General features: G+C 34.9%; 1 protein-coding gene across 3 annotated transcripts in view; it reads left to right on the top strand.

Moving 5' to 3' along the window:
- Positions 1–14,916, top strand: part of LOC102968613 (butyrophilin subfamily 1 member A1-like) — a 76,636-nt gene that overhangs the window by 34,675 nt on the left and 27,045 nt on the right. For all 3 annotated transcript variants that reach the window (XM_015542397.2, XM_015542396.2, XM_015542398.2), the window contains exon 5: positions 12,465–12,485. In XM_015542397.2, the coding sequence (XP_015397883.2) occupies positions 12,465–12,485 (21 nt within the window). The remainder of the gene's footprint in view (positions 1–12,464; positions 12,486–14,916) is intronic.

Here is a 14,916-nt window from a genome sequence, read left to right as displayed (position 1 = left end):
TACAAATGTAACAGATTTCTATATGTTGATATTGTATCCTGCAGATTAACAGAATTTGTATGTCAGTTCTAGTAGTTTTTTGAGTATTTCTGGTTTCCTATGTGGAGCATCATGTTATCTGCAAATACTGAAAGTTTGAGTTCTTCCTTATGCTGATTTAAATGTCTTTTTCTCTTTATATTGTCTGATTGCAATAGCTAAGACTCCCAGTACTATGTTAAATAAGTTATGAGAATGGTCAGCACTGTCTTTCTTTCCTGACCATAAAGTAAAAGTTCTCAATTTGCCCCACTGAGGATATTTGCTGTGAATTTTACCTTATGACTTTCATTATTTTGAGATGTGTTCCCTCCAAACATACTTTTCAACTTTTTTTTTAAATCATGAATACTCTACCTTGTCAAATGCTTTTTCTGCATCTATTGAAATGGTCATATGATTCCTATTCTTTCTTTTCTTTTTTTTTTTTTTAAATGTGGTATATCATGTTGACATGTTCATGAATATTGAACCTCCCTTACAACCCGGGAATAAATTTGACTTGATCATATGAATGAGTTTTTTAAAGGTGTGTGTGTGTGTGTGTGTGTGTCGGTTTGCTAGTATTTTATTGAGAATTTTTGCATCCATGTTCATCAGTGATATTGGACTGTAGTTTAATTTTCAGTGAATACTTTATTCAGTTTTGGTATCATGGCAAAGCTGGCCCCTTAGAATGAATTTGGAAGTTTTCCTTCCTTTTCTATTTTTTTTGTGAAAAATTTGAGAATAACAGTTATTAACTCGTCTTTAAGTTTTTGATAGAATTTGCCTATGAATATAAGTGGCCCTAGATATTTGTTCATTGGGAGTTTTTTTTGATTACTGATTCAATTTATTTTTGTTTACTGTTTTGAACAAGGTTTCTATTTCTTCCAATTTCAGTTCTGCTAATTTATATGTTTCCTTTCTACTCAAAGTTCTGTGGAAAGATTTGCCCCTAGTATATGGGTCTTCCCTTGTATGTTAAGGACTACTTTTGTCAGTGTATATTGCAAATTTAATTACAATATGACTTGGTGTTGGCCTGCTTTTGTTGCTTTGATAGGAGTTCTCTCTGCCTCCTGGATCAGGATGTCTGTTCCCTTCCCCAGATTAGGCAGTTGTTTAGATATTATTTCTTCAAATAAATTTTCTGCCCCCTTATTTTTCTTTTCCTCTCTGAGACCCCAATAATATAAATGTTATTACGTCTGATGTAGTCACTGAGTTCCCTAAGTTTATTCTCCTGTTCCATAATTCTTTGCTCTCTCCTTTGTTCAGCTCCATTATTTTCCATATTTTTTCTATGGAAAAATAGTCACTAATTTGTCACTCTGCTTCTTGCATCCTTCTCTTTATTTCATCAAGCCTGTTTCCAACCTTGTTTATACATTTTTAATTTCTTAATTATTCTTTTCTCACTCTCTTGTATCTATGGTAAGATTCTCTCAGATGTCTTCTATTCTTTTCTCAAGCCTAGTGAGTATCCTTATGAATGTTGTTTTAAATTCTCCATCAGGTATGTTTATTTGTTTGGCTTAGATTTCTGATCAGGGCCTTATCTTATTTTTTCATTTGAGGCACAGTCATCCACCCTTCCATTCTGTCTAATTACCTGCCCTCTACAGCATGTCAGAAAAGCTGGTTATGTCTCCTGCACCTGAAAATAATGACTTTATGAAGAACAGACTGTGTATAATCTAGGACCTGCCATTTCATGAAGTTTCTTGTATGAGTGCTATATGTATTCTGCTATAGTGCTTTAGATGATATAACTTTTAGACCAGTCATTTTAGGAGGCTCCCCTTGCCTTCTGTGGGCAGTGTTTGAGGTGAGACTCTGGTCTACTTCTCAAATGAGACCTGACACTACCTCAATAAGAACAGAGGATGTTCAGAACTCTCTGGTTGGGAAATGTGGTGTGGGTAGGGTTTATGCTGGTCACATGGGGGTGGAGCCTACTGCACTAGGACTGAGGCAAGTTTGAGTGAGAAGGGTAATCCCATCATAGTTCAGGGGTGTTGCACTTGGTGTAAACAAGTTAGGAAGACAACTTTGATGCTAACCTGCTTCCTACACTTGGCTCTGTATTTATCCTTAAGGGTGGGTGAAAGAATATAAAGCATTATATTTGACAGCCCCTTGGATCTATAGATAGTCACAGAAACTCCTGTGTGATTTGGTGGCATTCTAGGGCTGGATCTTCTCTATTCTAGTTGGCCTTTTTAAACTATAGCTTTTTTTATGTGCTACAAAATGTCCAGGGCTGGCATGGGTCAGGAGTCTGGGGCTCACTGAGGCAAGCCACTTATGTTTCTTAAACTATGTCCCTGTATGCAGTATTAAAGTCGATGGTGTGGGACAAACAGTGGTGCTACCAGCCCCTCCCACACAGAGGGAGCTCTACCAGTTCCTGCACTATTTGGCAGGATTCTAGGGCAGGTTCCATTATATTCTAGTTACCTCTATAAACTACTGGAATATTTTGTGCCCTAGGGCAGACAAATCTGCTCATAGTTACTTAGTACTATCTTATTTCACTAAAATTTACAGCACTGGGGGCAAGATTCTGTTTATTTCTATATCTCCATATATCTTGCCCTTTTCTATCTTTTTGTTATGTAGAAACTGTCCAGTAACCCATCACCTCTTTTTTTTCAGGAGGAATTACTCTATAAATTCAGTGTGTAGATTTGGTGTATCCGTGGTAGAGAAGAGTTCAGAGTCCTACTACATCACCATTTTCCAAACATATCCACAATAAATTTTTTTTGCTATTTTCATTTTATATTATTTTTTTAATACAGATATTAGCTTGAGCTAACTCCAGGGAAAAAAACAATTAAATAGTCATATAATTTATTGTTGGTAATATATATTTAAAATTTGTTCAATTAATTACTTTTCTTAAAACAGATTACTTTGGGTCTCTGTACATATTTCTGAATGTTAAAACCAAATTAAACTTGTAACTGTGTACTATAGGTTGTAAGAGTGACTTACCAATGATCTGCTACACTCATACTAAAGGATACACGTTTATTCATTTATTTTGGATGCATTTATTAAGAAATACTATGCATCAGGATGGTTGTACATTAAGAACATGACAGGCACATTACAGGTGTGATTTCAGTACTTTTGTGGGAAGAAAATTGTTTTAATCATTTTGTCAAAAAAATTACTTAGTGTCTTGGTGCTCAGTGCATGTGTACTTTTGATCAAGGTATTGATATTTAAAGACAATATGAACCAACAGTCTTAGAATCACCATGTATTTGATGAATGTCAACCTTTCTCCCGCACTAATCTTACCCTCTAAAAAATTGGCATCAGCAGTTGTGAAAGCGAAAGTAGCATTTAAAAGCTGTTTTCCAAACAGTGAACAAAATGACAGAGTTGCCAACCCTAAGCTCTCATTCCCATATAGAAACATCAAAACAAAGTCTCAGAATTGATCATAACCAATTTTTCAGAATTCTGAACAAAAATAAAAAATTTACAACAAGTAAGCAGAAACTAAATTAATGAATAACTTTGGAAAGTAACTAAACAACAACTTCAACAAAATATTCTTGAAGAAGAGCTATGACTTACCAAAAAAGGACTCTAAAGCAAGTTTTAAAATATAATCAAATAGCTAAAGAACACTATGGAAAGAAAGAAGGAAAGAAAGAAAGAAAGAAAGAAAGAGAAATAAAGAATGAAAGAAAAGAAAAGAAAAGAAAAGAGAAGAAAAGAAGGAATGGTGGAAGGAAGGAAGGAAGGAAGGACAGAAGGAAGGAAGGAAGGAAGGAAGAAGGAAGGAAGGAAGGAAGGAAGGAAGGAAGGAAGGAAAGGACAGAGGGACGGAAAGGATGGGGGCACCTGGGTGGCTCAGTTGGTTGGGTGTCCGACTTCAGGTCAGGTCGTGATCTCAAGGCTCTGAGTTCAAGTCCCTCATCAGGATCTGTGCTGACAGCTCAGAGCCTGGAGTATTTTTGGATTCTATGTCTCCCTCACTTTCTGCCTCTCCTCCACTTGTGCTCTGTCTCTCACTATCTCAAAATGTAAATAAAAAAAATATTAAAGAAAGGGAAAGAATTAGAGGAAGGAAGTAGGGAAGGAAGGAAGGAGGGAAGAACAAAGGAAACCAGAAAAACTGAATGGACAAAATAAAATTTTAATAAAAATACAAAAATATAAAAAATCAAACAAAACTTGTGGAGCTATAAAATTCAATAAATAAAATTTAAAATTTACTAGAGGGGTTCAAATGCATTTTGAATACATGTTCTAAATAACTAGTGATGATTGCAAATGTTAAATCTGAAAAGCAAAAAAAATATATAGAAAAATTAACAGTCTAAGGGACTTGTGGAACACTGTAATGGTAAATTTTGTGTCTCAACTTGAATAAGTTAAATGATGTCAAAATAACTTATAAAGCATTTCTGGATTTGTCTGTAGGAGTGTTTATGAAAGTTATTTACATGTAAATTAATACAGTAAGTAAAGAAGATAATCTTCACCAATACAGGTAGTCATCATCTTATCCATTGATGCCCAGAATAGAACAAAAAGGGTGAATGACAGAGAATTGACTCTGTTCTTGAAATGGGACATCCATTTCCTACTGTTGGATATTGATGCACTTGAGTTTCAGGCCTTTGGACTCAGACCAGAATTTACATCATTGGGCTACTGAACTATTAGTCCTTCAGACTCAGATTGAGACTTATGTGATTGGATGTCATGCTTGTTAGGCCTCTAGATTTTGACTGGAACTACACAATGGGGTTTTCTGGGTTTCCAGCCTAAAAGTGGCCAATTTGGGATTTCTCAACCTCCAGAAATGTGTGAGCTAAGCCTACATTATTAAATTTCTTTTCCTTTCTCTCTTCCTCTTTCTTTATCTCTTTTTCCCTACCAGTAGATTAGATAGATAGATAGATAGAGATATGTATATGATCTATCACCTATCAGTTTATACCATATTGGTTCTGTTTCCAGGAGAACATGGACTAATACAGAATTTTTTACTAAGAGTGGATCTAGAGAAACATCATTTTAAGGATGGGTTGGTTCTGATTAGATTTGAAGATTAACTAGTGACTTAAGGCACCTCGGTGGCTCAGTCTTTTAAGCTTCTGCTCTTGATTTTGACTTAGGTCATGATCTCCCAGTTTATGGGCTTGAGTCCTGTGTCAAGCTATGTGCTGACACTAAAGACACTGTTTAGGATTCTCTCCCTCTCTCTGCGCCTTCCCCTGCTCGCTGGCTCTTTCTCCCTCTAAAAATATAAACTTAAAAAATATATTAATGACTCTATTTCCAGTAGTAAAGAGAGCACAGATAGTTCATGTTTTTGACTGTTTATAGAAATATGCAAAATATCTGCTTTGGATATTCCTAATCAACCACTTATAAGAAACAAGTAGTTGCATGACTGCATATGATATTTTTCATTTTTTTTAAACTAAAAATGTAATGATGTTGCTTGGTTACTCCTATTGCCACTAGGCAAAGTGATGCAAGAAAAAGATGAGCTCAGGGACTACAATTTCAGCTCAAGTGTGACATAAATAATCTAAGAACTTCTATGTGTGCCTTGAAGAAGTCCCTTTCTTCTTGTAGTTGCATGGTTAAAATTGCTTAAAACCAAACACAGAACCTCAGCCTGTGACTAGGAGAATTGAAACATAAGTTAAACTCCCAGTACTGAATGTCATCTACTCTTTTTTAAAATTTTAAAAAAAAATGTTTTTAATGTTTATTTACTTCTGAGAGAGACAGAAAGAGAGAGAGAGTGCAAGCAGGGGAGGGACAGAAAGAGAGGGAGACACAGAATCTGAAACAGGCTCCAGGCTCTGAGCTGCCATCACATAGCCTGATGTGGGGCTTCAAATCACGAACTGTGAGATCATGACCAGAGGTGGAGTTGGATGCTTAACCAGCTAAGCCACCCAGGCTCCCCTAAATGTCATCCACTCTTAAAGTGACAACATTGGTGAAGGAGAATGGAATTTTATATGTTGAGATGGGTATGTGGGGAGACCCTGGTGAACCTGGGAACATGTGGCCCCTAAGTTCTGATTTTTTTTAACCAATGGAAGAAACTAACTTACCTCCATGAAGGTTTCCCTCCTCAATTCTAGATTTGACCTCCCAGCCCACAGAAGTGTCCTGCATAACCCCAGTAGCAGCGGCATCCTTACCCACACTGGCCTCTGAGTCCACCTCCACCTGATGGGGGTTAACTCTGTATTACCTAAAATTAATAATGGTTTCCTCTGAGGAAATTGCCTTACAAGATAATGGTGATTCTCACAAGACTTATAGCACCTTTTTGCTTCTATACTTCTAATTAGACTTGAGTCCCAGCAGAATCCTAAATTTGGTATTAAAGTGTAACCCATGTGGAGGTGTGATACAATCTAAAGGAGTGTAAATTAGAAACTTAAGTTTTCTAATTAATACAAGTAATAATGCATGTAATGTGAGTGGGAATGGATAATAAGTGTATGGAATAATTGTAGAAGGGACATAAATTTGGATCAGGTAAACTTTATTGGTATGAAGTCTGCATTTAATTAATGTTGCAACTCAAGTGGTCAGAAAGCACTTTGTTTGGATGAAACACTGAACAACAAATGTAAGTGAACTGGGTATACCAGACATTACTTTCTTTAATGTGAAGGAAGGAATTCGAAGATTTAGGTAGATTAGAAAGTTAGAATGAATTTGTTTTTTAAGACCAGTCACCCATGCTAGGAGGGTCTAAATGACATGCCTCACATCATAACTGTGAGGAATAAATTTATGAGACGAGCCTCATTAAGAACATCCTTGAAGTGTACTGTGATCACTCATCTTTCTGGGTCAGAATTCACAGTGGTAAATTCAGTCACTTACTTGAAAATTTTAAATGCAGTGGGAGGAATTAGACCCCAAGGTGGTAAGGGTTAAGTGGAGGCACTCAACCTCCAAAGTCACAGGGGGTGGGACTACTGTAATGGACAGCAGAGTCAAAGCAGCATTTTTAGGAGTCTGACTCATGCAGACTTATGCTGTTGACTAAACATGGTGGTCTTAGAAGTAAAATAGGAAGTCTGCTAAAATTTTGCTTGATTTGTACAAGCAGAAAAGTTATAAGTCAGGTAAACAGAAGTCTAACTTAAATCATAAAAAAACATAGTCACAGTCATTCAATCATTTTCTGATTTAAGCCAATTTATAGATCAAAGTCCTTAAGTAATGGCAATTTGTGTTTCTTTGAGAATGAACTCCACCATATTACTGAAAATTGATACTCAAACTTTCTCACAGACTTTCCCCAAGGGTTCTAAGACTTTTACCAGAGTAAATGTACATTGCAGTAAGGGAAATAAACAGACAATTTGGGACGACTACACACTATATCTGAACCTACACTAAGTCTAGGAGACCAAAAATGTCACTGTGTCTCACCAGAGTAGAGACAAAACAGCTTCCACAATAATATAGACCTACCTAGTTCAGGGTCCCACACGAAATGAGCAGACTATTGAATCTGTAAATGAGAGAAAATAACACACCCAACTGGGGAAAATATTGCCTACCAAATCCAATGCTGCCCAATGAATGGTGTGCCTCATTCTTGGTTGTAGGAAGGTCCAGATGTAACAACTTATCATGTACCTTGGAAAGAATATCTCAACATGTCCCAAACCACTGCACCCTTAGAAGTTTCTAGACAAGCCCTGAATTTTAGTCTGAAATGTTTCCACCCCCTTTTTTACTGATAAGTATAGAATAGTTGTTACAATTTATCACTAAGTCCAATCAGCATGTCATCAATATTATGGAACAATGTGATATCTCAATGAAGGGAAAGGTAGTAAATAAACTTTAAATGCTCAAGTAGAACACCAAGTAGGTTGCAATATTCACAGGACCAGGAGAACTTTCTCCTGAAGAATGTGTCTGCTCTGAATCAGCATTCAATCAATGGTGCTGATTATCTTAATTCACAAATCTTGAAATCAAAGCAGAGCCAATGGAGTGGCATCATTCACAGTTACCTACAGTGAACGATAAACAAAATTTTAATTTTTGTTCCCATGACTTTATGTTCTGTTGGCCTAGCAGACTTTGTTCCAGAGGGAGGAATGTTCCATTGGGATATACAACAATAATTCCAACAGAACTGGAAGTTGAGAATGCCACCTGGCCACATAGGAATCCTTATGTGTCTGAGCCAACAGGCAGAAAAAAGTTACAGTGTTGGTTGGGGTGACTGATCTTCATTACAAGTGTAAATTGGATGGTGACTCAATAAACATGCCTTAATCCACTTTGAAAGTTTGAAGTCATATTTAGACTTTTTAAACGTCACTTGGAAAATTTAGAAATATGTCAAAACTCAACAATACAAAACAATTTAGTAAAAATTATGATAGAAATTAGAAAATATAGATGAATGAAAGTGAAAAAGAACACAACATAACAAAGTTTATGGAATACAGTGAAGAAAGTGGCCATAGAGAAAACTATAGTTGTAAACAACACAGTTCTAAAAGAACATCCTTAGTAAATAAAATTAGACATGAGGAAGTAGAAGATTAAAAAAAAAAGAGCAATTTAAATGAAAAGCTGAGAGAAGAAAAGGAAACAATATAGAATAGAAAAAAAATAAATTGGCACTTTATAGTGCCTTTTATAAGGTCAAAAAATTTAGAAGCATTTGACTAGACTGGAAAGAAAAATAGAAGAAAAGAGAATACAAACAAAGCATAAATGAAAGGGGACAGTACTAGGATCTGTGAATAAATCCGAGTTACAATGAGAATATTATGAACAATTGCTTACCAAAAATTGCATAATCAAGACATATAGAACAAATCTCTAGAAACACAAAAATTACCGAAACTGACTCAAAATAATCTACCATATCACAACAGACTTATAAAAAGTAACAAAATTGAATAAGTAAACGTAAGTCTTTCAAAATAAGAATTTTCAGGGCAATATGACTTCAGTGGTGAATTATATAAAAATTTAAAGAATTAAAAACCATGCTTCACAGCACTTCCAAGGAATAGAAGAGTCCAGAACTCTCCATAAATCATTTTATGAGGCAAGCATTACCCTGATACCAAAGCCTGATTGATAGAAAGAAAGAAAGAAAGAAAAGAAAAAAAGGATACAGACTAATATCCTTACGAGTATTTAACAAAATGCAACCAAACTGAATCTAAAAGCATCTTAAACAGCATATGAAAAGATTCATGCACTATAACCAAGTGGAATTTTCCCGGGAATACAAGAGTGTTTCAATATAAGAAAATCAAATAATGTAATTGGCCATACTAGTGAATTAAAGGTAGAAGCCTACATGATAATCTCAAGCGACACAGAAAAGACATTTAAAAAAAATCTATCACTCTTTCTTATTAAAAGCATTAATAAATATACGAATATAAGGAAATTATCTCAACATAAGAAAGGGAAGGTTTTCAAAATCCACAAGCTTGCACTATATGAAAAGGGAAAAACTGAAAGCTTTCTTCCTAAAGTCAGGAACAAGAACAATTTGCCAGTTTTACCACGTCTATTCAACACATTGTACTGAAAGTTCTATCCAGAGCAACTGGAAAAGAAAAATACGTAAAAGATATTCATATTGGAAAATAAAAATTGAAACAAAATCTATTCACAGATGACATCATCCTCTATGTTGAAATCAAACAACCCACAAGAAAGTTAATAGAAATAATGAATCAATTTATCAAATTCATAGGGTAGATAATCAACATACAAAAATTAGTTATATATTTATAGACCTGAAAAAAAATCAGAAAAAAATATATTAAAAAGTCAGTTCTGTTTACAATAGTGTCTAGAAAAATTAAGCAAGGAGAAATGAATTAAACAAGGATGTAAAAAATTGCACACTAAAAACTACAGACCATTTATGAAAGAAATTAAAGACTTCAAATGGAAAGAAATCACAAATTCATAAAAATGAAAATTTAATATGATTAAGATGCCAATATTACTTAAGTGATCAGCAGACTTAATGCAATCACTATCAAAATTCCAAGTTCATTTCTTACAGTGGGGAAGCTGGTATACAAATTTTTATGGATCACAAGAGGCCATGGATAGCAACAACAAAAAAATCTTGAAACTGAAGAACAAAGTTAGAAGGAGCATAATTTCTCATTTCAAAACTTACTACAAAGCTACAGTAATCAAAAAGGTGTGGTTATTGAATAAATATCTATCTGTCTAACTTCTATCTATCTTTCATCTCTTTATCATGTATATCATATCTGTATCAATGAAATGGAATTGAGAGTCTATAAGTAAACCTACACCTTTATTGCAAATTGAATTTTCACAAAAGCTCTAAGTCCATTCTATGTGTAAATATTGTCCCTTTAACAAGTGTTTCTGGAATAACTGCATTTCCACATGCAAAAGAATGAAGTTGGATCTCTGCTTCATATATATAGAAAAACTAACTCAAAATATATCAGTGAAATAAAGATTAATAAAAAAAGTATAGAATGAATAACACGGGCAAGTCATGACCTTGTACTCTTAAACAGGACACCAAAAGCACAAACACCAAAGGGGGAAACAAAACACATAAATTGAACTTCACTGACTTCTTTAATTAACTTTTTAGAGATTTTATTTTTAAGGAATCTCTACACCCAATGTGGGGCTCAAACATATAACTGCACGATCAAGCTGCCTGCTCCACAGACTAAGCCAGCAAGGTGCTCAGAACTTCATTGACATTTAAAACTACTTTGTATCAAAGGACATTACCAAGAGAGATAAAAGACAAATTACCGAATGGGAGAAAATATTTGCAAAATATATATCAAATAAGGGTTTTATCTCAAGAGCATATAAAGAACTTTACAAATTCAACAACAAAACAAACAACCCTAATTTGAAAATAGAAAAAAAAATACATATTTTTCTAAAGAAGATATAAAATGGCAAAGAAGTACATGAAAAGAAGCTCAACACTATTAGTCATTAGGGAAATGAAAACCAAAACCACAATGAGATACCACTTCACACCTTTTAGGAGGGCTATATTATTTTTAAAAGTGAAAATAACAAGTGTTGGGGAGAATATGGAGAAATTACAACCCTTGGACATTGCTGGTTCAAATTTCAAATGCTGCAGCCATTGTGGAAAACTTTTGGCAGTTCCTCAAAAAAACTATAAATATAATTACCATATGATCAAGTAATTCCATTCCTAGTAACATACCTCCAAATAATTAAAAACAAGGAGTTGAAGAGTTTTTTTATGCCAATGTTCATCGTGGCATTATGTATAGCAGCCAAAATATAGAAACGACACAAATGTTCATCATTACATGAATGGGCAAATTAACTATATTACATAAAATAGTGAAATATTATTCATTATTCATAGCAAGGGATGATATTGTGATATATAGTCCAACATGAATGAGCCTTGAAAACATTATACCAAGTAAAATAAGCCTGACACAAAAAGGGAAATATTGCATGATTAACTGATATTAAATAGCTAGACTAATCAGATTTTATAGAAACAGACATAGAGTTAAAGGGAGTTGGAGGTTTGAGACAGTGGGAAGTTACTGATTAATATAGATATTCTGTGCAGGGTGATAAAAATATTTCAGAAATAGTGGTGATATTTGCACAACAGTGGAATGTACTACTGCCAAAGATTATACACTTAATAATAATTAAGAAGTCAGATGGTATCTTATAATTATATTTATCTATCATCTATCTATCTTCCTATCTATCTATCCTACATATATTCTTATATATTTATATAATTTACATATGGTGTGTGTGTGTGTGTGTATATATATATATATATATTTACAATATTTAAAATAATAAGGTATTTTTCTCTATAATGATTGCATTGCAGTTAGAAATAATTAACCCCAGGCTATTGATTTAAAGTCTTTTAGGGGCGCCTGGGTGGCTCGGTTAAGTATCCGACTCAGGCTCAGGTCATGATCTCGCGGTTTGTGAGTTCGAGCCCGCATCGGACTCTGTGCTGACAACTCGGAGCCTGGAGCCTGCTTAGGATTCTGTCTCCCTCTCTCTCTGCTCATGCTCTGTCTCTCTCTGTCTCTCAGAAATAAATAAATGGTAAAAAAAAAATAAAGTCTTTTAAAGTTTTACCTTTATTTCCCCTTTTATTAATCCTTTATTCTACTATTTTAGGTTTAAAATATAGGTATATATGTACACACACACACGCACACACAAAACTTCATGATGCTTTCAAACAGTGGAAGGAAACTCTCTAAAAACCTGAATGTCAAATTGGATTAATAGAGTATCCTCTTGTGAGCCAAAAGAGAAGCTCAACCACACCATAGATGAGTTCTACTAATAAATTCATTTTTGTCTGTTTTTCTTTTTCTTTTTCTTTTTCCTTTTAGGTTCACTCAAGAAGAAGCATGGTGAGTTGGTTTACTTCTAACTCAGAGCAGTTCAAGCATTTGTTTACAGGACAGGGTCACAAATTCCAGTTGTGCCTGACCAACATGAATCCAAAGAAAAGATTGCAGGAATTGTGTATGCAAGGCAAGTTGCCATAGGACTAATCTTATCCATGTTAAAAAAGAGAGCCCAGGATAAGAACTTAAGTAAGGGCTATTTAACTGTTTAATATATATGAACATTGTTCTAACAACATCCCTAAGGAGGAGCTGTGATTTGTCAGTTTCAGAGAACTAGGGCAGAAACAATGTACTGTTATGTTCATTAAGTTATTTCTAAGGACCAGCTAAAGTAAATGTTCTCAAAACCAAGAATCGATCAGAATGCCATGGAGAGCACATAATACTGGGACACATCCCTTAATTTTTGGTTCAATATTTCTGTGTTAGGCTCAAGTATTGTCATTTCTAACAAGGTCCCATATGAGAAATGCCAATGCTGTGCAGCCAGGAGCCACACCATGAAGAATGTGGCTGTATCAAAATTTACTTGATAATTTACAAAATTATTAAGAACCATTAACATTAGAATTTAAATTTTATTTATAATTACCTGATGGACTAAAGCAATACAGAGTATTAATGCACAAGAAACAGATCAAATCCAGGAAAAAAACATGGAGCTTCCCAGGCTACATGGAAATTGATGCCGTTTAACTTTTGGTATTACAATTTGAGAATAAGTGGTAAGATATCTAGGAGTAAACCAAGCCTTGTTTCTAAGGTAAGTAAGCATTCTTCTGCTTTGGTTAAGAAATCACAATATCGAGGTGCCTGAGTGGCTCAGTTGTTTAAGCATCCGACTTCGGCTTAGGTCATGATATCATGGTTCATGAGTTCGACTTTGACTCAGGTTATGATCTCATGGTTCATGACTTCCAGCCCCAAGTCGAGCTCTGTGCTGATAGCTTGGAGCCTGCAACCTGCTTCGGATTCTGTGTCTCCCTCTCTATTTGCGCCTCCTCTCTCTCTCTCTCTTTCTCTCTCTCAAAAATAAATAAACATTAAAAAATTAAAGAAATCACAATATCAATGAAAAAAGTTATTAAGTACTGAAAAGTGTTGAATCATTAGGAAAGACCAGAGCACTTTTGAAAACTGAAATTACACTCTCTTTGTCACTTTGGACTGGGACAGATGCATGTACTTGCATTTAGTTACAATGAGTGCAATACTGTAAGATGTAGATATTGAACATTATTCCTAGTCCTATTCCCAGGACACAGTCTAGCTGAATGAGTCTAGGCCTTTGGGGAGACAGGCCCCTGGAGCTGAAAAGATAATGTGAATCTGGGGTAGTCAGAGATTGAAGACAAGTAGTACCCTATTGCAGGAATTTTGAATTGTGAGTTCTGGGCTTAATCATATACACAGGTATCTTGGGAAGTAGGAGATTTTAGACACAGTAGAAGTTTAAGTGCCATCTCTGGAGACAGCTTTCCATATAGAAAGAAAATACTGTTTTGTTTTTTGTTTTTTTTTTTTGTAATGTATTTTTTTAATTGAATTTAGCATATATTATTGAATTTTTCAGGTGTACACCATATTTATTTGACATTTCTATGCTTTGCTCAATATTCACCACAATAAGTATAGTCACCATCTGTCACCATACACTATTATACCATTACTGACTATATTCTTTAGGTTGAACGTTTCATTTTTGTGACTTATTTATTTTATAAGTAGATGTTTGCATTCTTAATCCTTTTTATTGTGCCCTTGTCCACACCCACCACCTGTGTGGCAACAATTTATTGTTTGTGTTTAAGAGTTTGCCTTTTCTTTGTTTCCTTGTTTCCTTGTTTTTTGTTTTGTTTTGTTTTTGTTTTTTGTTTTGAATTTTTGGATTCCACATAGAGTGAAATTATATGGTACATGTCTGTCTGACTTATTTCACTTATCATAATACCCTCTTGAACAATGCATGTTTTGGAAAATGGCATGATCTCATTATTTTTTTAAAGCTAAGTAACGTTATATATGTTGCCACCACACCAGGTCCCTAAAGTTTGGATTTTAAAACTCAGCTGGCTTGGCCAGGATAGAAACAAAGCACAATGTGCTTCTCCAGTCAGGCAGGAAAACCAGAAACAGTGTAAAAACAGCAGTCTCGAAAAAACTATCACACAAAAGGGGAAATTATCTGCTCTTCTGGGAGAACTTCCCTGACTGCAGACAGCAGAAACTCCCCATTCTGGGGACAATGGAGCTGGAGTGATAATTTTCCTCCTCTGTCCTGCAGCATAAACTAACTTCATTAAACAGCACAGTGACAACATTGGCTGTTTCAGTTGCTTACACCCAGCCCCACTGTCCGGCATTCTACTGGTACTACTTTTCTCTGGCAAGTGTGTCAAAGGACTAGTAAAGCAGGTCCCCTCCAGAGGAC

The sequence above is a fragment of the Panthera tigris genome, chromosome A1 (assembly GCF_018350195.1).
Source record: "Panthera tigris isolate Pti1 chromosome A1, P.tigris_Pti1_mat1.1, whole genome shotgun sequence".
Taxonomy (NCBI): domain Eukaryota; kingdom Metazoa; phylum Chordata; class Mammalia; order Carnivora; family Felidae; genus Panthera; species Panthera tigris.
This window is presented reverse-complemented; position numbering and strand designations above follow the sequence as displayed.